At 32.7% G+C, this 25,355-nt stretch overlaps 1 protein-coding gene and 1 long non-coding RNA gene across 3 annotated transcripts; both read right to left on the bottom strand.

Moving 5' to 3' along the window:
• Positions 1-140: 140 nt before the first annotated feature.
• LOC143048495 (putative oxidoreductase MexAM1_META1p0182) lies at positions 141-25,355 on the bottom strand. The gene is made up of 9 exons (XM_076222177.1): positions 25,137-25,355; positions 24,038-24,171; positions 23,408-23,500; positions 22,709-22,794; positions 21,602-21,692; positions 20,110-20,179; positions 2,179-2,215; positions 1,908-1,971; positions 141-929 (listed from the first exon to the last, which is right to left on the bottom strand). The coding sequence occupies exons 1-9, from the start codon at positions 25,180-25,182 to the stop codon at positions 768-770; spliced, it is 783 nt and encodes a 260-aa protein (XP_076078292.1). The 5' UTR covers positions 25,183-25,355; the 3' UTR covers positions 141-767.
• LOC143048496 (uncharacterized) lies at positions 13,767-20,087 on the bottom strand. 2 transcript variants are annotated; one of them, XR_012969867.1, is made up of 4 exons: positions 19,129-20,087; positions 15,653-15,740; positions 14,587-14,711; positions 13,767-14,067 (listed from the first exon to the last, which is right to left on the bottom strand). It is a non-coding gene; the product is annotated as an uncharacterized LOC143048496 (long non-coding RNA). The 2 variants fall into 2 exon arrangements; XR_012969868.1 differs by lacking the exon at positions 15,653-15,740 and having other exon boundaries at positions 19,129-19,360.

Raw genomic sequence — 25,355 nt, 5'->3', positions numbered from 1 at the left:
GCATGTCTTTCTGTCAATTATTTTAATATATTTCGCAATGAAGTGGTTTGTTGACCTTCAACTTATGGGTATGTCTATACTGACTTTAATGTGCTTAATAATTCATTATCTTTGAGAGGAAAGAAAACAAAACAGATGAATACAAAAACATGATTATTAAAATCAGTTAAACATTTTCTGTAATATGTAGCATATACAGACCATAAGCTTATTATAAAAACAATAACACTGACCAACATATTCATTTTACTAGTACCATTAGCTCCTGTTTTGAGACACAACAATAAAAAAAAGTACAATATGTATCTTTTAAAGAAAATCATCTGTTTTGTTTAAATCTTCATTGTTTCAGTTTTATTCGTTTACCTTTGAAGTACTAGATAGATAGATATTTTTATTCTAAAGTACAACTTGGTACATATACATGAAATATGATATATTACAATTTTAAACATAAGCAGTCAGTTAACATTTATATTTATACCAACCAGCGTTTAGAGGTTTATGAGGCACTGTCATTTATGAACGAAAAATTATATGAATAAATTTCAAATCCATTAATCATGTACTAAAACAGTAAATGAAAGAACACCCGTTTTTGTTAATATATTTAATGAAAGAACACCCGTTTTTGTTAATATATTTAACTCTAATTAGCAATAACTTCTTTAGTCATATAATATTCCGCATCACACACATATGACAAAAGTCTGCATACGGTATAGCTTGAACATGTTGAACACTGAACAAAAGGATATTCCAAAATTTTATGACGCTGTAATAATATTTGCTCCACCATCAATAGGTATGATTGCTCCGGTAATAAAAGATGCATTATCTGAAGCCAAGAAAGCTATTAGATCTGCCACTTCAGTGACTTGTCCTGGTCTTCCTAAGGCATTTATACTATGACAACGACCAAGTACTTGCTGAAAACAATTTTAAAATCTTCAGTAAATATCATGTTCCCTAACAAATAATAGCGGATCTTAATAAATACAATTTTAATCCTGATATCTATGTAGAGCTATTTTACAATCAAAAGGTTATTTTTCAAAATACTCATGATTTTTTCCCAAGCACATATACAACCTTGCAGTTATATTTGGCAAAACCTATCAAAAATGTGGATTATTATCTTCGGTTTCGTTTGCTTTTTTTTTTTCATTTTGGATTCCAGGGTCACTGATTTTGCCTTTCTTTTTTTAAACGAAAAGTTTTTACCCTGATATATGCGATGAGTTTAATTTATGTAGCATTTTTGAATAATTTAATTTTGGATGTAATGCGTCTTCTGATTGGCTGACGTTATTTTGTTATGAGCCCATAGACATAATTTAGTCTTGTGACCGTGACGTCATCAACGTTTTTTCATGGTTTTCTACGGTTTAAAATGGAATTTAGAATTAAATTATAAGAAATGACTGTAATATTTTTTCTGTCTATTCGAAATAACATAAAAAATGTGGTGCACACTGTTAAATAACCCGCTACGCGTGTTATTCAGTGTGCACCAAATTTTTAATGTTATTTCTTCATAGACAGAAAAAATATTACAGTCATTCCTTAAATAAAATAACTAGTTAATTAATATTTTGCCCTTTGATGTATCTATTGGCCATTGGTAGGTTTTCTTAAGGTTTTTGATTGCCCCTTGGTTTTTCGTTATCTGTCTTATTTTTTTTTTTTTTTTTTGTAATCAGAAAATTAGGTAAAGTAGTTTGACGTATAAAAAAGGTATTCATAGCTTTAGTCTTGCGAACAGTGCGAAATAATACTGCTTAAAAGTACTTATATTCTTTGATGTTTTTGAGCTTTTCATTATGCCATTTAATAAAGGACATTTCGTTTTGAGTATACCAGAAATAATTTTTTTCAATATAAAGCAGGGAATGAAGAAAACATACATTTTGATAGGTATCTTCATCCATTCCCATTCGTCGATGGACTTCTGTTACGATTACACCTGGGCTGAAATGTTATGAAATGTTTTATAAAGTTGATATTTAATTGCCTTTAATCAATCAGTTTTAAGTTTTAGAACTACATTGAAATGTTATGGTTAAATCACAAAACTCAAAAATAAAAACCAAATGTGAGTTTTAAATTATAAAAGCTTTTCATACTGCAAGAATCAAAGTACCAAGAAGTTAAGTATCTATACATTTGTTCGCTTACTTTACACTATTGACTCTGATCTTCCTCGGTGCAAGTTCTGAAATAAAATTTATTTTATAATTAGTCAAACGGAAAATAATTAGATATAAACGGCTACACTTAAAGAATTTTTAAACGTAAACGGGGTGTAGTATACGTCAACGTAAGAGCGCATAAATTACTAAAATATATCGTGTGAAAAGTATAATAACAAAAATAACCGAATTCCTAGGAAACATTCTAAAGGAAAAGTCCCTATTAAAGCAAACGCACATCAGAAGCTCAAACACACTAAACGAATGGATAACAAATATTCCTGACTTCGTACAGATATTTTCTTAAGTAGACAGTCGCATAAAATTCCAATATATTGACAACGATGCGTAAACAAACTAAACGTAAGTATGTAAACAAAAGGGTACAGTCAGCATTGTACTATAATAGTAATCACTATAAAAACAAATAAATATGTCACAAAAAAAGCCACAAAGACATATCTATATAGACTAAGTACATTAGCAAAAAACGAAAGACAAGAACGAAACAAAGAAAATGACCGTACCAAGTCAGAAATATGATTGTTGTTATCCATTTCTTTAATTTGATCGAGCTTTTGATTTTGCCATTTGCTTTGATATTGACTTTCCGTTGATGATTTCCCTCGGAGTCTTGTATTTTTGCTATTCTACTTAATTTTAAGTTAAATACATCAAAATCTATCGAAAACCCTTGTCAAAATACAAATATAGTTCTGCTGGTCCGGATATAGCCGGTGTCTTAGAATTGTAAACAAGTAATAACTAGACATTTGCGGAAACTAGCTCTATACCTAGGATTACGCTTTAGACTTACGATTACAGGTGACAAAAATAAGGGGTCATCTAAAAAGAAAACCAAACAAACCAACACTACCGATACAAAACAGCAGAGGGTGTCTTCTATAAAAAAAAAAGATGTAAAGAACACGTTAAAATTGCAGGTGTCCGAGGCGCTTTTCTGGATTAACCATCAGGACCGCACAAAGCCGACTATTTGAAGATAAGGACTTATAAGGACCGAAGGTGTAGATAGATATTTGATATATTATCCACAGGAGCAATAGACTTTTCTCGCGAAACAGGGTACTTTTAATGCAATGTTTAGTATACGAAAACCAGCAAAAATATTGTTCTCTGCAAACTGTTTCATTTGAAATTGTAATGTTGGTGTCATTTTTGTTATGCACGATTACAACTTTGTATCCGCAACTGTTGCCTAGCCGACTTAAATAGATTGTATTTTTTTAAACAAATTAAAGAAATTCTTCTCGTCTGCTACACTTTTGCATTTTTGTCCATAAAAATCAATTGGATAGATTTGCGTATAACCTATGTGTTGAAATTAACAACGTACCAGTGAGAGACTACGGGCTGTTCCAGGGGTTGTCACACCCCTTTTCTTGCCGATCAATGCTTTTGAATAAGGACATATGGTCGGACCCCCCTTTTTTTACCTTGGGTTTAATCTCCTTTTGAAAGTTGCAAGATCTCCGCCTGTGTCGTCAGTGCACTCTATGTTACAATTCCATGAAAAAAGTGCCAGTTTTGGAACAGGGGTTAAAGCTCATGTTTTGAGCATACCAGTCCCACCCATAGTTCATGGGGGATAATTATCGACATCGAGAAAAAAACTGTCCATACTTAATGATGCCGAAGATCTCTATTACAATAATTGCATGGAAGAATTTGGAACTCGTTTGTCATTTTTATTATGTTGCTGTTGAAAACATAGATAGCAAAGGTTTAAATTTTTTAGTACACCTATTTTTACATTTCAACTGAGTCTGGCGAACAGTCTAACATATATTTCCGCTGTTCGTTGATAACTGTTTTTTTTTGCTTTTGTTCTTGTAGTTGTGATTTATTTTCTATTGAAACCAAACACGTAGACAAAGTGTTCGTCCTATTCAGGAAAATAAAAGAACGGCAAGTGAAATTTCATGAAGAATAAGTAGCTCAAACACATCCGTCCGCTGTATCTCCTCATTCTCTTTTTAAACAAAATAAAAGAGACAAAGTATTTCTTAGCATAAACATGCTAACATGCTTCATGGTTGGTTTCACCTTTCCTATCATAAAGTATTGCTGGCTTATTTTCAGCAATTGTCCCAATCTAGCTACTGCAACAACAATTGCAATATTTCGTGTGTCTCATGTTAAATTTATTTTAATATAATTTTAGGTCATTCTATCATACATCGTACAATTACAGCATTTTCAACCCGGATAACACCGTATACAATAATTAATTATTGGTGCAAATACACGGTAGGTATAGTGTCCGGCTAGGATTGTGGTTTTTTGAGTGATTTGGTCCATTTTTTTCGAGTGTAGTTCGGGCTTTTTCGAGTGATAAAACATGCGATAAGTTCAATTAACGGATATTTCGTAATTATAACAGTTTTTAACATTACTACCCATCTTATATTGAATACTACAGTGGCGGATGCAGGAATTTTCGAAAGGGGGGGTGCTAGCCCAGGGCAAAGGGGGGTGCAGGGGGGTGCAAACATATGTCCCGATTCAAATGCATTGATCGGCCAAAATAAAGAGGGGGTGCGGACCCCCGGAACCCCCCCTCTGGATCCGCCACTGTACTATATATGTTTTGATCAACAAAGAATCTCAATTTCCTTGTATTTATTTAATAAATCAGTGTTTTTTATTGTCCAAGTTTTTTCGAGAGCAACTGTGATTTCGTCCGGGTTTTTAGACAAATGGTCCGGGTTTTTTTACAGAAAATTTGAAGGTATTCTAGGCTTTAAAAAATGATTTTTTCTAGTTTATAACTGTAATTAAGTGAAGGACAATATCATATTTCCAATAAGTCATCAAAAACATATCAAAATGAATCTTTTTTTCAATTTAAGGCAAATATTCTGTTTGGAGAGCGTTACACAACTACTTTCCAGTGTTCATTTAGATATAACTTGATCCTTAACTAAATAGTGTCTAGAACATTATGCAGGGGTCTCATATTCATTTTAACTTCATTTCATGCTACTTTTGATTTTACAGTTAATACTATTTCTTGTGGTGAACTCCGAAGATTAATAAAAGACACCTATTAATAAAAAAACATAAAAAAAAAAGACACACACACTTAATCCCTCCCATTTTTATTGCCATTGAACATAAAATGTGAATAAAATTTCAGATAAAATCAACAATGAAATGAATTATAGATCATTAGCCTAAATATGATCCTTTAGCAATGATAGACAAATACAAAATGTGGATATCATATGCTATCACCAGCAAGATTGTCCAATGCATCGAACGACACCAGGAACAACATTTTAATGTCTTGATTAATATTTATATTTTCCACTTTTTAGACACTTTTCTTTTATTACAAGGGAGTTATCATGGTGTTTAGTTGCTGTATACCAATTATTATATTTGTATAATCAGACTCCTCCTCACAATTGTAGCATTTAGTCATTTTCGGTTTCCATTTCTTAAACAATAGAATAAATAATACAAGATACAAGACAAATAGATCATAAAATATATCCTAAGATGTATACTCTTTTAAGAACATACATCTCATCTTATACAATATAAGCATGTTCGTCTCAATTCGAATTGTCTATGATTATGTTCCGGACCATATAAGTATTACAACAAATTTAGAACCGGTCACGACCATATGCGTATTTTCGTATGGTCAAACTGTACGCGTATGGTCGGACCATATGATAGATATAGGAAGATGTGGTATATGTGCTGATGAGACAACTCTCCCTCAAAATAACAATTTATAAAGGTAAACCATTATAGGCCAAGGTACGGCCTTCAACGCGGGGCCTTGATTCACACCGTACAACAATCTATGAAGGGCCCCTTAAACTAGTACAAAACAATTCAAACGGGAAAACTAACGGTTTAGGTGGGGTGGGGTGGGGTAGAAAAAAATAAAAAAAAGATATAGTTATGTTATTTAGCGAAAAAAGTAATGAAGTGGCGAAAAACATATTGTTTTGGCGAAAGAGTGGCGAAAAAATAAGTGCCCAAGGGGAACCCCAATTTGGAACCATATATATATAGGTATATCTTCTCATATATGTTATGATGGTATGATACTAAACCCCTAACGGGAAGAATTTTGCCTGATATTCAAAGGATGAAGACGTAATCTTTCAATCAGTTTAATTGAAGTCTGGAGCTGGCATGTCAGTTAACTGCTAGTAGTCTGTTGTTATTTATGTACTATTTTAATTTTGTTTATTTTTTTGGTTTCATCTTCTGACATCAGACTCGAACTTCTCTTGAAATGAATTTTAATGTGCGTATTGTTTTGCTTTTACTTTTCTACTTTTCTACATTGGCTAAAGGTATAGGGGGGGGGGGTTGAGATCTCATAAACATGTTTAACCCCACCGCATTTTTGCTCCTGTTCCATGTCAGGAGCCTCTGGCCTTTGTTAGTATATATATATTTGTTTAGGGGCCAGCTGAAGGTCGCCTCCGGGTGCTGGAATTTCTCGCTGCATTGAAGACCTGTTGTCTGTTCTGTGGTCGGATTGTTGTCTCTTTGACACATTCACCATTTCCATTCTCAATTTTATACATTAGAAACGATTCAATAAAACAGTAAACTTATCTATAACAATGACGTTTACAAGAAATGTATTTATTTTAAAGTTCAAAGGCTACCCAAAACGGCACGAGTTACAAGTTGAAACCCATTGTCTTTCAATTAATTGTCTTAAGTTGGGTGTATCTGTTTTCTCTCCGTCTCTAGTATCAATTATTAGACTCTTTATCATATCGATTTTTTTTGTCAGTTAGTAAAACAGTTGAACTCTTGATTAATAGTTCATTAAGATATTTTTGGAAGTTATCTTCCAAGTCGACATTTTGCTGTTCAGTTATAGTCATCCCATGAGGTCCAAATACTTATATGGTCCGGAACACTCACATTAGATTGTTGACATCACGGATATATACTGCACATACAATTTATAAGATTGAGAAAATGAATATAGTATATGCAAATGAACGATACTGGTTTCATGATAAAACGTTGATACACCATGTGCCTTGAAAGTACTTAATTTAAGCCTTTATTTTATAGTTTTTAAACGTAAACACATAAGATTTTTAGCTATAAGAAATGTGTATAATTACTCGATAAAAAAAAGACACACTCGAAAAAGCCCGGACTGCTCTAAAAAAAAAAACCCGGACATGACTGAATTTGCTCTCAAAATGTCGTTTTCAATGCAATAACAATAATTTTTGTAAAGTGTCTGTATATCTAAAGATACATAGAATCCATGTATGCATTTCCGTCGACATTTGCATTGGTATGTGTAAGAAAATGGCTTTATTCGGTACTTTGGAATAAAAGAATTTTAAGGCTAAATTTAACATTTTAAACGAAAAGTAATGTCAGAATGATACTATCTTTATATCTCAAATGCTAACATATCATGTACAACCTTATTTATCCAACTGAAGCTTCTATATCACGTCTTGTTAGAAAAGAAGTCTGTTTGTTTACATTTTTTATCATATTCACTCGAAAAAAAAGTGGTCACACTCGAAAAAGCCCGATCAAATCACTCGAAAAACCACGATCCTAACCGGACACTATGCCTACCGTGAAATATATTAGTCTCGATGCACCAGAGTTATCGTTCCTACAGCCTACAATAACGTCTGGATCCAATTGTAGAGATGGATGTTATATTCATGAGCCTCGCCTTCAGTTTAAGATTTTTTTTCCTAATACGCGATTGGATGGTATTTACATGTTGAATAATAACATCCTCCCTTACTTCAATAACAACAACGTGGTCGAAGAGCACGTGTATCGTGATGTTTTATTTTAAAGAGGAGAGTTTTATCTGACTTTTATTTAGATGCATTTAATGATTTGTGTTAAAAGCAAGATGAACAAAATATTTTCATTCTATAAGTATTTCCATATAAATCCTTGGTTAAAAATAATATATATATTGCCAAAGACATATAAAATATGTCTCTGATATTGCCTTTGGTATAAAAGAAGCATTATAAATCTCGAACCCATTCTCAACCTCATCAAAAGATGAATTATTGACCCTATTTTTAAAAGCAAGATTTAATTAAGCCTATTGCTGGCACCACTCTCGTTTTTTTTAATGCGGAAAAAATATATGGGCTGATTATATAGGGAATAGCCTTACCACAGTAGTCTGCATCGGCCCCTCTAAGACAGTCGGTGATTTTTTTTAGATACGCAACTCACGACCACTTCATGTATATTGACAAGCATTCACGCTTTGTGTATTATATCAACAAAAATGATCGGGGTTTTAATGGGTACACAAATCACTGATTTGTCAGTATCAATACAATATCGAATATTGTGTTTATCTTGACAACTAATGATAGTGCCTTTACTCCCCCTTCCATTTTCGGAAAGCTGATTGATTTGTTGTTAGGAAAATAGTTCCTGTATGCATTTTCCAGAGGATGCAAGCTGTATATGCCAAGCAGCTATACCGATTGTTCATTACTGATATAAAAAATAATGTTTTACCTGATTTATTTATTTTCTTTCTTTTGTATACTTTTGACCGTGACGTTAAACCAAGGAGTTGTGTTCTATCCTTCTGGAAAATGCATGCACTATTTTCCTAACAACTAATCAATCTTCTCTCCAAAATGGAAAGGGTCTTTCTAAGTAAATAATTAAACCTCATAGATTTAATCATATTGACTTTATTTTGTTTTCCGTTTTGCTATTATCCTGACACGGTAGAATTGGACATAACTGCTACATGTATACTTAAAATTAAACTTCCTGGTGCTTTTTTTTGTATATAATTAAGTTAGAATAATTCGGCTGGGGAGGTGGGTTGCATTTGAAATTAATAAAATGAATATTTTTCACATTGACATATATCAAGATTTAATAAAACACTTCTAGTTCAATTTTTGTAAGTCTTTCAGTTTACAGAGATTTTTTCTAAAAGCTAACATTGTATCGCTGTTTTACACGGCTAATAGTTTCATGCGATGGTAAAGGCCCCTCTCTATATCTTTGGGAAGAAAGAGGGGGGAATGGATTTATCATCGCACGAAAAAGATCCAATTGTTCAATGTTGCTCCTTGTTGACGGCCTCACTGGTTTTGAGAAGAAAACAGCGCTGTCCATTTGTTTGTATATGCGTGTAGTGATTAACCAAAAAAAAAAAAAATTAGAGAAAAAGTAATGATGACCACTAAGGCAGAGTAGGGAATTAATAAACAAGGTCAAATAAATTAGTATGACCGATGTGGAAACTTAACTTGAAATTGATAGAAAATAGCAAAAAAAGTTATTTGTAGTATATTTTAATTCATGACATAGAAAAACGGGAAAATTTAGAAAATTTTACGGATATTTGAAAAAGGGCTCAACTATTACTCGGTCCACAAATATCTAAGAAATGTCCTTGGTTTAAGTATTGTAGCCCACCATACGACATCAATGAACACAATTATTACCGTTTAGTCTAAACCAGATCCGACATAACCAAATGAATAAAAATTTTAACTAGAGGCTCTTGTGAGCCTGTGTCGCTCACCTTGGTCTATGTGCATATCTAACAAAGGACACATGGGTTCATGAGAAAATTGTGTTTTGGTGATGGTGATGTGTTAGTAGATAGTACTTAACTGAACATTCTTGATGCTTACAAATTTCTCTAACTTGACCCAGTAATTTCAGTGGATTTCTGTAATATTTCTTGTTGCAGTGTTACGGCCAGAAATCGCCTTTAAATTGTAGCCAACAAAAGACACAAATCAATAATAAAATTTAACAATATTTATTATACAAAAGTTTACAAGAAGTATTACACAAATATTACTGTCAACTTAACTGTCAAAATATGAGTCCAATCTTTTATCTTTGTCTGTATCCGGATATCTGGATATCTTTCTGAGTTACCAGGATCTTCAATATCAGCTATAAAAGTGTCAGAAAGGTCCATGTAATCAAACTTGTCTTCTTGCAAATTCTCATTTTGTTGTTTTCTAGCCATCGCCCTAGTAACAACACAAGCTGGATACAATTCAGCATCATCTTCAGGTGATTTAACATCCACCACCGGTTCACTGGTAACAATTGGTTCAGCAACCACTTTGTTCCTAGCTAGATCATTTCCTAGCAATAAGGTAACACCCTCAACAGGGAGATTAGGACGAACACCTACAACAACTGGTCCAGTTATCAAATCTGACTTCAGATAAATACGATGGAGAGGAACATCTATACAACCTAACTCTACACCTTGTAACAAAACGGAGGCACCAACAGAAGTATTCTCGGACAAAGGCAACACACCTTCTAACAATAAAGTCTGAGAAGCTCCAGTGTCCCGTAAAATCTTAATAGGCTGAAGAGTGGAATCATCAACAATAGAAACAAACCCATCAGACATAAAGGGTTTGTATTCCTCCATGTAATCACAAAAACTGGACTTAAAAGCCTGACGCGCAGGGCATTCCAATGTACTGGTAATATAAGGTGTCGTACAAGCACTGGTCTTTGGCTTATTATCTCGTTCATTCTTCTTCTGGAGTCTAAAACAATCAGCCATCAGGTGACCAATCTTCTTACAATAAGCACAAGTCAGTGACTTCTTCTCAAAAGTATCAAATTTTGGACTAGACATATTATAACTGGACTGACTCTTATTCTGTGGAACAGGCTTACTATCAGTATGCTCAGTGCTTTGATTTTTGTAATTTCCACTGGAAGTATTAACATTTTGACCCTTGAAACTTCTTTTATGTGAAAGAGTATAATTATCTGAAATAACAGCTGCATCATGTATTGACTCAACAGTTTTGTCGTCTAAATGTGTTTTTAAGTCTAAATGAACACATTGTTTGAACTCTTCTAATAACATCAATTGTCTTAGGTTATCAAAATTGTTATCTGTTTTCTTTGAAGTAAGCCATTTATCAAATAGATCTTCTTTTTCCCGAGCAAATTCCACATAGGTTTGTGAATCAAACTTTTTATAAGATCTAAATTTCTGTCTATATGCTTCTGGTACTAGCTCATAAGCTTTCAAAACTTCCTGTTTCACCGTGTCATAATCGGAACTTTTTTCTGATGGAAGTGCGGAGTATATTTCAGCGGCTTTACCCTCAAAAACACTTTGTAGCATTGTAGTCCAATATGGCTTTGGCCAATTCAAATTATGAGCAATTTTCTCAAACTGTGGAAAATATTTATCGACTGTTTTTTTCACAAAATCTGGGAACCAAACGTATATTTTTTGCTGCATCAAAATATTCTGATTTCGACTGGACTTTAGTGTTGCTTTCTTCTTTGACCATTTCAATTTTCAGTTTTTCCATCTCTAGCCTTTCTCTCATTTCAAGTTCTTTTAATTTAAATTCATCTTCTTTTTCTTTTTTCTCTATTTCCAACCTTTCCTTCATTTCCAGTTCTGCTTGTTTTAATTTAAATTCATGTTCTTTTAATTTGAGTTCATGTTCTAATTCAAGCTGTTTTAGTTTAAAGGCGTCAACGTTTTCAACCTTAAGATCAAGAGCCTCTTTACCTAAAATTTCTGATTCAACTAATTTGTCTATAACCAAATTTTTTATAACTTGTTTTCTCATAGATACTTTAAAAACTAATTTCAGTTGTTTAGCAAGCAACACTAATTCCTCTTTCTTTAAATTATCAAAACTCTCCAGGTCTGGCGTTTTCAAAAATTTACCAGCATCAAATGCCATTTTGTAGAATTTTGTTGGCTAGTTATAATACAAATACTAAACAAATTATGAATAAAATATTTTTAAGATCCCGGACGAGCCCCCAATTTCTGTTACGGCCAGAAATCGCCTTTAAATTGTAGCCAACAAAAGACACAAATCAATAATAAAATTTAACAATATTTATTATACAAAAGTTTACAAGAAGTATTACACAAATATTACTGTCAACTTAACTGTCAAAATATGAGTCCAATCTTTTATCTTTGTCTGTATCCGGATATCTTTCGGAATCCAATCTGAATATTACGTTCACTACTACGGTCACAATCCAGTATGATGTTGCTTGTAGAATAAAAGTGTCAATCCAAATGCTGTGAATGATAATGTCTATCGATGTCTAAGTCCAAGTCCAAGAGTAAGAGTTTAACTTTAGTGTCTGTATATATAGTGTTGTCATGGAAAATTCTAGAACACTCTATAATGGAACATTGTGGAAAATCCTGGAAAGTTACAACGGAAGTTTCTGGAATAACGTAGAAGTTTAAATTACGCATCTTTTATAAGGATCATTCTAGAAAGTTCCAATCATTCTGTGATTGTTCCAGTGATTCCTAAACTGCACAGTTATAAGATTATTTGGTAAACAACTATCAGGCCATACAACACAAATTAGGCCAACATAAATAAACATAATAATTACAATATCATAACAGCAGTCATAAATTAGACTGTTAATGACAGCTTTACACTTAAATTGATTGGATGTGTGCTGATTGATACTTTAGTCTTTAGAAACAGATATTTTTACAAGTTGTTTCGGTAACTGACAGTAAATACAAAACAAGTTGTCCTAATCAACTGATTTTCCTAGTTCAAATTCATCTATGGTACTGTTAAATCTTTGTCCCAGGTTAAAAGGGGGTTTGGCGCTGACCAACCACTATTGAATTCTGAATGTGCTTGTTCTTCAGTGGCTGTATATCATGTTTGCATTTAATTCATTTTTAACATAAATCAGACTTTGTTTTCTCTCTGGAATTGTTACACATTTCTATTTTGTGGCCTTTTATAGCTGACTATGCAATGTTGGTTTGTCTCATTGTTGAAAGCAATATGGTCACATTTAGTTGTTATTGAAATAGAATATTCTGCACTGAATAAAATTGAGAATGGAAATGGGGAATGTGTCAAAGAGACAACAGACCGACCATAGAAAAAACAACAGCAGAAGGTCACCAACAGTGGCGGATCCAGAAATTTTCATAAGTGGGGGCCCACTGACTGACCTAAGAGGGGACCCGCTCCAGTCACGCTTCAGTGATTCCCTATATAGGCAACCAAATTTTTCCCCAAAAGGGGGGCCTACCCTCCCCCCCCCTAAATCCCCCTCTGACCAACAGGTCTTCAATGAAGCAAGAAATTCTTTTTTCAAGACTTGTAAGAAATTTCACCAAGAGATTGATGCCTAAATCAAGCTGAAATGTGTTTCCTGCTTAAATGATTTTATATTATTCGTTTAACAGATAAAAGTTTACTACAATTTTAAAGATATTTTAAATGGTTATAACAATGAGGTCAAGGTCTGACAGATAAACCAAGCCTGGCAGACTTGTTCACCATACAATCATTCCATAAACCAAATAGACATTTAGAGACATTTTGTTTCTAATATTTTAGAGGAGTATCCACCATTTGAAAAGTTACACTGACTTTTGAACCATGAACAAAGACAGATGATGCATGCCAGCCAGACATGTAAACTTTACAATCAATCTAAATAAAAGCATCTTTGGGGTTTATTATATTTCATTACATGTAGGTAAATGTTGTCACTTTTATAAAAATTGAAAACTCAACACAGATTTAATCATTTTATGGTTCATAAGTTTTTTGTTTTGCACCATTGCACAGCTTTTTCTTGTTCAAAGAATTAACTGTTATTGTTGTATTAATTTCATCAATACATCCAAATTTCATCCACAGCAAACTGCAAAAATCACTCTTAGTCCTGAATCTTCTCTCTTTTACTGTTGATAGTAGAATTAGCAAGCAATAGTAGTGTAATGTAATCTTAAGGGCTAGAGTTATAGCTCTAAAGAACATTGTAAATATCTGTTTCATGTATACACTTCATGAATGGTTCTCTGCATCTTATTTCCCTACAAAGATATGACACAAATTCAGACAACTGCTTTATTAATTGGAGACAAACATTATGTATTTAAAGAATTACTGCATGCATTTACTCTTTTAATTGTTTGGTATTTGACTGTAGGGAGCATTATGTTTGATTAGACAGTTAAAAAAGTATCTTGATTTGTTCCTTTGGTTATTCTTGTAGTTGAGTTGCTGTCTCATTGGCATATACCCACATCTCTTCAAACAGTGTAAGCTTCATGTAATGATCTAAAAGAAAGGTTCATACGAAAGCTTAAATCAAAAAGGTTATTGTGTACAAATTATGTGCTTTATTTCTTCCAATTGAAGAAATTATAAAAGTAAAACTGAGAAAGGAAATGGTGAATGTGTCAAAGCGACAACAACCTGACCATAGAGCAGATGCATTGAACAAAGTTTTTAAATAAAAAAGTTAAAGACTTAAATTATACTTTATAATGTTTTTTATGGAAACTTAAGATAATACCATATACATATACATTAGTTCCTTAAAGCCTTACAATTTCAGCTTTTAAAGTCTTGAGGCATGGAAAGTCTCCTGTCCTTTGATAAATGAAATTAGTCTCCTTTAGTTGACCATAGAACCGTGGTAAATTTTGCAACTCCATCATGTTAAAAGGAAGTGCTAGAAAATACAATAATGGAATAATCATTAGTTAAAAACTATCAAATTTTATGAGTAACAATTTATCATTATAAAAGGTAAATTTTAATGAGTATACAATGAACAATGTCTCTAGATCTGTTTTAATTTGCAGGGTTGCAAAATAATGAATAATACCTCACAGCCATAATACATGTTATATTGATCATGTTGATAGCAATTATGAATTGATAAAATTATATTCACTCATTGCCAAATATGGTTGTGGTTAGAACAAAATAAAAGATTACTACCGTAATATATCTTTTATTGATAAGACAGGGGGGATAGGACCTTTATCGGGAATCCGAGATCGGGTTTTTTTAAGCTCGGGATTTCGGGATTGACCCTTTCGTGATCCGGGAATCTTTTTTTTCGGATTTCGGGACGTCAAGATTTACTTTATTTAAATTCAGGACCTTGGGATTTCGTTTTTTAAAGTAGGGGAATTCGGGATCAGGACCCCTCCTATCCCACCTCATAAGATCATCATAATATCTGGCAATTTTCTATGATCTGAAATACCAAAAAAATCACTGACCAGTGAGTTGTGGTATGCATGCTTGCAGACGATATAGTTCTTCAATCTTGAAAATATTTTCCCCTGATGGTCCTGCAAGAAAACCTGCTGGTCCTTACTATAATGATCTATAATTTCTATTAAAAAAATAAGCAAAGTCATATATCAGTCCTTTAAAATATTTGATTTTCAAATCTTTGGACCACCACTTTATATAGGATTCTGTGCTTGATCACATTATAAATGATTAAATCAGCTTGTAAATGAAAGAAACTACATGTACATTTTTACATGTTGTTTTGGAAATTCTTGGTTATTTAAAAGTCAGTTTAAAATAAACAATTAACGATTCATCATATCATTAAATTTATCAAATAAAGGCAACATGCAGTTGTATACTAACTGCTGTTCAAACAATTTCCATATTCAGCACTCATCACTTTGCCACATTCCATTTGTTTTAATTTCTCTCTAAGATGTGCAAAATTGATCTAAAATAAATATTTAATCTTTAAATGACAAAATTGTAACTTTTATAATGATAAATACAAATACAAATATTTTTATTGGCACAAACTCATTAACAATAAATGGTTAAGACCTATGGCATTACATATAACTAATAATTGACATGGTAGAATGAAAGGTTCCATGATAACATATCATACTAAATTATGAAAAGTTACAAAATGATGTATCATATAAGTTCACTATATCTTATATTTAGACACTCTGATATGAAAGAGGAAGACAGTCTAAGTAATAATGCTGAGCTAGAATTGGTATCAGGTCCGTTCGCGCCCAATATACTTTCGCACCCTACACGTTCGCACCTCGCACATTCGCACCCAAGGTCCGTTCGCACTCTACACGTTCGCGCCCAATTTAAATTCAAATTCCAGTTGAATATTTGGAAAATCATGATTGCAAGGCCGTAACTAGACCTAATATTTTAGTGAGGCAAAATAATTGAGCCGAGCGAAGCGAGGCGAAAAATTTTTGGGAGGGTATGGAATGAATGGTGCAAAATCCTGCATTCTAGGCATTTCCAGAGAGTTTGACAATGTTTTATGTTTGGACACTTTTTATATAAATTTTTCATATTTAAAGACATTTACTAACACCAAATTTTTTACAACTTTATTTAGATTTATATGTCAGATAAACATCCAAATATCAATTTGAGTGTCACCAGAACATAGAACAAACATCGATTCAGTAAAGTTTGCCAATTTTTTTATGGCCGGTTTCTTCAAATCGTTTCAATATATTTGGTCTGCTGACATCCTTATCGCGATGAATATTGAGCATGGGAAGACAGCACAATCTGTTGCCACTCATACATGCCTATTCCCAAGTTTTCAGTCGTTTCAGGGGAGCCTGTCGTTCTAGAGGTAGCTCACTATCATCAACACAATGATCATGATGATTGACATCTTCTTCCGATTCCTTCTCAATCAGCAATTCGGTAGCAGCATCGGTAGTAACAGTTTTGTTTGCAAAAGGGAATTAAGCTTTCCTGTAAGCACCATCATACAGTCGTTGTTACAAATTTCAAACTCGCTTTTATGCTGACAAAGAGTAAACAAACTATGCATGGATAGAATGAGATAAGATACATGTATAGATGATTCTATCTAGAGTTAGTTGACTTGTATGATATGGGAACAGGGGAATAAAACTGGTGTTTTTGCCGTTTCCATATAGTTCCGTGATTTTAAATTATTTCTGGAAATAGTCAGTGGTAAGATATTTTCAGTTCAAGAATCGATAAATTTAGGGGTTTAGGGTGTCCGATACCGAAACCCGAATATAATGACACGAAATTCCGAAGTCCCGATTTAGAAGAGACAACATATAAATAATGTCAAAATGGAACACGGGATGTTCTTTCAATGTATAAGGTTAAAGAAACATGGATAAAAACTAATCCATGCATGTTTCATATTATGTATATTTTGTTTATATGTAAGAGAACGAGTAAAGTTGGTGAAACGGAGAATATGCCCCTTGCGATGCCCAGTGCTTGATTTGTCAGTCAATTTATAGTTTTTGGATTAGTTTCAATGAAGTTATATTCAGTACTCAGACTCTTAACCCCTGTTGTGATCACAAACACCATTAGTTTACTAGAACTATTCCTTCTTTACCTTCAGTATCGCTTTTCCTTTTTCTACAAGAGTCCGTTTTACCAGCGATCCATGATGGTTATCGTTACTAGGTTAATGTAATCGAGAAACATCACCCGTTGAGATGCTGAGTTATATCAAGGAAAACTAATTTAAAAGGAATAATGACAAGTTATAGAAATTAAGGTTGAGACAGAACAACAAATGACCATTCAGTTTCGTATTTAATTACCATAAAAAAAAATCAGTGTCGAAATTTTAGTGAGGCAATTGCCTCACTTACCTCAATGGTAGTTACGGCCTTGGATTGTTGTTTTTAATTGATTTGATGTAAATACTGAATGTATTTATAGCTTGGTATGAGTAAAAGATTGAATATTTTAACTGAAAAACCCAAAAGATAATTGTTTTTAACAGCTTGGTCCGATCTGAAACAATGAAATGATAAAATATAGCAATACACTATTATATAAACTAAAACATGATAAAATTTATTCAACTCACAAGAAAAAAATCGTAGTCAGAATCTCACTTCATTTTAAAACAAATCAATGAAATAAAGTTATAGGCAATACACTAAACAAAAGTTAAACATGATTAAGTGTTATCCAACACAAAATAAAACGTTGACAGATTCCCACTTAAATTAGAAAGGAATATTATTATTTTAAACAATACACTCTCAAAAACATGATTAAGATTTATTCAACACATACAAAATTGCAAAGTTATTAAATACAAAACCAATTAGAATTGGGCGCGAACATGTAGGGTGCGAACAGACTTTGGGTGCGAAAGTGAAATGGGGCGAACATGAGTGGGTGCGAACGTGAATGGGCGCGAACGGACCCGGATTCGCTAGAATTAACCAATAGAGATATTTTTTCATCAACGGTAATGTTACGCTGTATTTGAAATATATAACATTTGTTTTATTTTCTAATATTTCTCGCTTTGAGGTAAATCTTTTACATTTTGATAAGAATTGTTGTTCATCCTCAATCTCCCCATTTTAACAGGGGGTCTTAATGGGGGGTTCCGATCCCGGATCCCACTTACTGTTTTGTCAGATTCCCATATATCCCGCTTACACTATATACGTAAGCAATTCTCATTTTTTTGTCATTTCGCGGGTCCCGCAATACCTCATTCCCCGTTTTCACAGCACAATAATTTGACTTTCGCTTGTCACGCTTACAAATAATCGCCAATCCTGCGTCACGCTTAGACCCCAATGAGACCCACTTTACAGACAGGACAGTATCTTCCCTCTATAGAAATATTTATATGATGTCTTCCCCTTTCAATCATTAAAGGATGTGCACTTATGCTTATTTTGCATATTGCTTCTCTATTTAATTTAAATTGTTTAGTGATGGTCTTTGACCCATTTTGTAGACTTGACGAAAGAAACTGAGCTTAGAAGACTGCTGTATGTTTGCATTTTGATTTTACAAGCACTAATCATAAATTCTCAGTTTTACTTCTCCCAAGTGCTGCTTTGTTAGACAATTTTTTTCAACAAGATATGAATATCTCATTTTTTGTAAAATGCACTGAGTTTTTAGGATCATAATAACATAAATGATAAAGGAGACTGTAAATAACAAACAGACGTATCTAAAAAAAAATGAATGCATGTACTTGAGTATGCAGTGTTTTATTTCATTAAAGGTACCTAGTTCTTATTAGATATAATGAAGTATTTCAAAGTATATTTACAAATGCACAAAACTTCAGATATAATTACCTAGCTTTGCAAATTTCAGGCATGGTGTTTGCTACTTCCTCCGTTTGTTTTTATCTAGTTTTACCGCAAAGGAACGATAAGTCTAGAAACATTTCGAAAATATCTCACGCTTGTGTTTGCATATTTGGACACGCCCTCTCATTACAGTCATTCGAACCGATTGAATCCAGACTCTACATATGCATATGGAGCGTCTGGATTATCGAGACTAGAAATATATTAGAAAGAAATCGTTGTTCAACTACAGTTAAAACATCATTATCGTTACATTTATTTTTACACATTGTAATCATAATCGTATGACAGTTTCCACAAATGTCTACTAAGAGATTTGTTAGACAAAGGCCTAAATATCGGAGTTTCAAGTCAATTTCTAGAATCACAAAAGAACAAGGAATTCAGTAGTTATGTATTTCCAAAATAGCTCGTTAAGTTGACATATATATATATATTTGCTGAAATCAAGTATTTCTGCCGTTACGAACTGAATCGTTTTACAGATCAGTAAAAATATTTTTGTCATATTCCAACAAAAGTAATATATTAGGATTTAACTTTTTGCATGGAAACGGTTTCTTAAGTTCACCTAATGTTTGTTGTAGTTGTTTATATCCCCTTCTGGTTGATTCATTACTAGTGTTATTTTTTTCATTTTCCATTAATCTGGAAAAAAGCTAGAATCTCATTAAAAGAGAGGGACGAATGATACCAAAGCTGAGTACCAAAGGGACAGTCAAACTCATAAATCTAAAATAAACTGACAATGCCATGGCTAAAAATGAAAAAGATAAACAAACAACAGCACACATGACACAACATAGAAAACTAAAGAATAAACAACACGAACCCCACCAAAAAACTAGGGGTGATCTCAGGTGCTCATTAACATTTGTAATCAATGTAAAGACCACTACTATTGTATAACTTACCTACTGCTACATTTGTAATCAATGTAAAAACCACTACTATTGTATAACTTACCTACTGCTACATTTTTTGTCAAATAATCCAATGCACATTTAGACATGCCGTATGCTAATAACGAAGGAACCTAAAACAGACACAAATATAAAACTTTGCAGTTTGTAAATTTATAAAACATCTGCCAGGTGCACTAATTTACTAATTTTGTATCATAATTATGTATACTAGTATTTGCTTAAAATTATTGATATTAATGTCAGCTGAATTGGAGTTTTAGTAAATCTAGTCTTTACATCAATAATAAGACGTCATACATGTCATGAATATAGACTCGCCAAAATTAAGAAGAGCACTTAAATATTGGCAACAGTAGTGTATCGATGTTCAAAGACGTTGGCATATATACGAGTCTTTCACAATTTACAAATTTTCTGTTAGATTATTGTAGGAAGAAATACTTTCTTTAGGGAAGGAAAACACCCTTCTCTGTAAAAGTAAACTGTTTTGATTTCAACCAAAAAATATTCTAAACAAGAATCATTAAAATACCTGATATTTTTTGTTTGAAATCTTATTTGTATTGTTTGGAGGACATTGTATATCAAGAACAATTTAAAAAAGCTAGCATTATCCTTAAACTTCACTGTCCGCTTCAAATATGAATTCAATTACTTAGAGTTCAACGTTGGAACGCCTCTGTCTCATCAAATAAAGTTGATGTTGTTTACTTTGCCTCGTATATAGAAAACAACTATGATGTTCGGTGGGGTACCAAAAGGCAGCACCTGAGAATGTGTAACAGAGAAAGTCGAGAGCTTGCGGTTTTTTTTTCATTATTTCCTATATAGCGATATGCTGTTTACAAAAACGTTATTTAATCAAGGCTTCATAGTTGAATCGTTACTGAATATATGTGTCACAGATGATCAAGGATGTGTTATAATTGTCGTTGCCACAATAACCTCTTTTCCACTACAATTATGACATCAATAAACATGTACTTGAGCAACACGACAATTGCCACACATAAAGCAGAATCCACTTAAACTTCAGGAGTACAATCGATCATCTCAGGATTATTGGTGGAATTATATATCTAAGTCTTTAATTTTCTATGTAATGTTTTGTGAATTGTTTGATATGTCGCTTTTCTTCAGCTTTAGTTTGTGTAATTGTATTGTCAGCTTTCCTTTGATTTATGAATCTGACTGTAATGGACAGTTTCGAGCCTACTGTGTCTTTTTTTAACCAAATGTTCTAAAACTAGGTCCTTTTCAGATACTGGTCTGGTTAAACATGATATACGTCAGCATGGTCAGTGAACTGTTATTTCAATCTAAAAAGTTCCCCTTAATATAAACAAACAATGAATATTTGCAGCTACTAATCAGTCTGACTTAATTTTTTTGTAAATTGGTAAACGAAATGGTAATCGTATTTTGTGTTTTTGATCTACACAGTTCACCAAACAATCGTCTGTTTAGGGATATATATGCAATAAGTTTAACTCATAAAAGCAAGAACGGAGAACACTTATAAGTATTCTTACCGGACCAATTGTAACATTAGTAGATACATTAATTATACTGCCATTCTGATTCATATGCGGAACAGCTTGCTTTGTAAGAAGGAAAATCGATCTGAAATCATAAATATGATAAACTAACCTTCCTGAGCTATTGAGACCACCCCAGTTTTTAGTGGTGTCCGAGTTGCTCAATTTTTAATTCTTTGCTGTTTCCTTTATATATATGTAACATGTATATGTGACATCAAAAACAGAATACATAAAGCAAGAGGGACATTCCATCGCCTAAGAAATATATGGTATGCAAGAGGAATCGGCCGAAAAACACAAATACACCTATACAAATCATTAGTTAGACCTGTATTATTGTATGGATGTGAAACATTGAAACTAACAATCATTGAAGAAAAGAAACTAAATACCGTAGAACACCAATGCCTAAGAAAGATCCTAAAAATAAGATGGCAAAGTAAAACATCGAACAAAACAGTAAACGAAATAGCTAACACCAGAAACATCAGTTGTGAAATCAGAAGGAGACGGTGGACATGGATAGGACATATATTAAGGCACGAAGGAGACAACAACAACTATGTAGCTCTACAATGGGCACCTGACGGGAAAAGAACTAGAGGAAGGCCAAAAACTACATGGAGAAGAACAACAGAGAGAGAAAGGAACAAACAAGGATGGACAAGTTGGAACGTAGCCAGAACAGCGACAAAAGATAGAAAAGGGTGGAAAAGCAGCGTGGAGGCCTTATGCGACTTCTGGCGCGGAGAGAAGTAAGGTTAAGGTTAAGGTAAGTTATTCGACAATCATTTCGTAATCAAGTACCACTTTCAGATTTTCTGACAAGTGAAAGATTTAGCTGCCCAATAACACCAGGTTAAGTCCGCTATTTTCTATATGAGGAAATGCCTGTTCCAAAATAAAAATATGACAGTTGTATTGAGCTTTTGATTTTACCATTTGATAAAGGACTTGGCATTTCGAACTTTCCTTGATTTCGGTATTTTTGCTCATTTTACTGTTTTGTTTTGAAAAAAACCTAGATTCCCCTACAAAGTTTGTCTGATGGTCATATTAAGATATTTTGGTAATTAAACTAATTCAATACTAAATCACCTTGTATTTATATTCATTACTTCATCATACTGTTGAGGGGTCAATGTTTCTATCCCTCCCATCATACCAATGCCAGCATTATTAACCTAAATACAGAAGAAACATACTGTTGATTTGATTAAAGATTTCAAACCCTTCAATCATACCATTAACGGGAAAATATACATGAAAACAAAAACAAACATAAACGTTAGGCAACAATTTTCAAATCTTACCAATATGCGTCGAAACTGTATTGTTAAATATTAAATACAAAGAAGCTAAAATTATGTTTTATTTTCATATATAAAGGATGAGATAATGTAATAGAAATGAATAAGTACTATTTTCATATATAAAGGATGAGATAATGTAATAGAAATAAATAAGTACTATTTTCATTAAAACAAAGTCCAGGTGATAAATGTGAGAAGAAAAAAAAAATGCTCATCGTTTGTCATTTTTTTCTGATTAGATAAATATTAAGATATATTGTTTGACTGTTTTGGTCAATTTTAAATTAAAATTTGAATATTTTAACGTACAAATGTGTGTCTTTCCATCCCACGGTATTCAATTTTTTTACTTATATTTCTCCATCTTTTTTTATTCGATTTCAGATGGATAACATTTTAATCATTATAATGCAATTTCAAATCGTATTCAACACGTTTATTGACAACATAGGGTTTTTACATATATGTACTAGAAACAACTTACTAAAATATCAATATTTCCGTAGCCTTTGGTGGTATCGTTTATCACTTTTTGTATTTCACTTTCCTTTGCAAGATCTGCTACTATCATCAGTGGCTTCAATACAAAATAAAATCTAATACAGAAATATCTTTTCGAAAAAAAAAATTCGATGTATATTCAAGAGAAACTAGATTTGACTTTTAGTTATAATTAATAAGCTTTTATATTAAAAAAGTAAAATAACAAAAATACCAATCGCGGAGGAAAGTTCATATCGGAATATCGATGCCCGCTTGTAATGTTGTATTTGAACATATTTTGATTCTTTTGTTAACCCTAAATTTATAATAAGTTGAATATGAATCTTCTTCTGTTTTTGAAAAGATGTCAAGATTTTATAAAAAAAATTAGCCATACATAATACCCACAATTAATCGTTCATCACCTGATCTGTAAATAAAAGTTTGCTTATTGTCACACCTAAAGATGGCCAGGTTTGGGCACGGATTCGATATTTTAAAGTTCCCAGTAGTGGTCACAGTTGCATGTATATACCGCCAAACATCTTATGCTACTTTTCAAGATTACATATAATCAACACTAAGACTCACAAGACGACAAGTTTTTTCTTTTCTTAATGCTACCACTTACCTTTTGCCCATATTGTTTTTCACATTCATCAGATGTTTTCCGCAAATTTTCTTCATTTCTACCTGTGATTGCAAGTTTCGCGCCAAGTTTTGCAAACAAGATCGCAGTTCCTTGACCAATTCCAGAACTGGCACCTAGTTATTTAAAAAAACAATATAACATGTCAATACTGTAATGTACGCAAACGTATCAGTAGGGCCTTATAACTTTGTTCAAAAAGACTTTAACATTCTATGAAAATTAAATTTACAGAAAAAATACCAAATGAGTGATATTTCGGGATATTTAAATACAATACAGATATTCTGCATATTTTTTCATATGATGCGATACGAAAAACCGTGTTTAAGATTCTTCTGACTAATTAATATAATTCTTTTAAACGAAACTCATTAGAATAAAAGAGAAGTCAGGATGATTTTTAGAATGCATGTATTAAGGAACACATCTGAAAGGCCGGCTGGGTTCCGTTTACAGCAAAAATTCAGAGTGGATCTGAAACAGTCATTTAGATATGAACATCTCGTAAAAGACAGAGCAATAAGTTATCAAAACTCATCATAGAAACCAGGATTAAAAATTTATATTTGCGCCATACGCTGGATTATCATAAAAGCTAATGCTGTATTTAATTGTCTAAATGTGTATAATCGAAATGTCTAACAGTACTGAATTAACCGCAGTTGGTATATCGAACAATTTGTTGAAAAGCTTAAATGTGAATAATTTTATACAGACTTTTCAGATAATTAAAAGATAAAAAATACCATTAAAAACTGATATTTGTTTAATAGCTACTGTCAAAAACTGGTTATTTAACCCCCTGATGTTATTGATTTGAAATAATTTTGATAATATCTTTACCTTTAAAATACGAAAAAGTATGACAAGTACGTTTGCACGTTTGTACATTTTACAATATTTGATATGACGGATGTGACCACCAGATTTGAGTGACCGGACAAATTAGTTCACCGTAGCCTACTGTAGAATGAACGCCTTACTTTTATGTTTAATGTATTTATGCATGTATAATCAGATATGAAATGATGGCTTATCAAGCATGTCAAGTACAACGCGCATAGAAATCTCTACTTACCAGTGATAAGAGCAATTTTGTCCTCAAGTTTGCACAGTCCAGCCATTAATATGTCTGCAGGATTACTAGGTCAAGCCACCTCAACTTTATTTTGATGTTTATATTATTTGCATGGACAGGAAGTCAATACGTATTTGTTTAGAACACTACACATCAAGTAAGAAAGGTTCCGGAAGTATTTGTTGTATACATTATCATATATTTATACGTAACATACCT

Source organism: Mytilus galloprovincialis, chromosome 10 (genome assembly GCF_965363235.1).
Source record: "Mytilus galloprovincialis chromosome 10, xbMytGall1.hap1.1, whole genome shotgun sequence".
Taxonomy (NCBI): domain Eukaryota; kingdom Metazoa; phylum Mollusca; class Bivalvia; order Mytilida; family Mytilidae; genus Mytilus; species Mytilus galloprovincialis.
This window is presented reverse-complemented; position numbering and strand designations above follow the sequence as displayed.

What these genes read in the sequence shown, in the direction of transcription:
- LOC143048495 (XM_076222177.1), bottom strand. Translation starts at nt 25,182, where the DNA reads ATGGCTGGACTGTGCAAACTTGAGGACAAAATTGCTCTTATCACTG. An exon ending in ACGGAAATATTGATATTTTA is followed by an intron (nt 22,795 to 23,407) that starts GTAAGTTGTTTC and finishes TTCTGTATTTAG; the next exon opens with GTTAATAATGCTGGCATTGG. An exon ending in ATGAAGATACCTATCAAAAT is followed by an intron (nt 930 to 1,907) that starts GTATGTTTTCTT and finishes AATTGTTTTCAG; the next exon opens with CAAGTACTTGGTCGTTGTCA.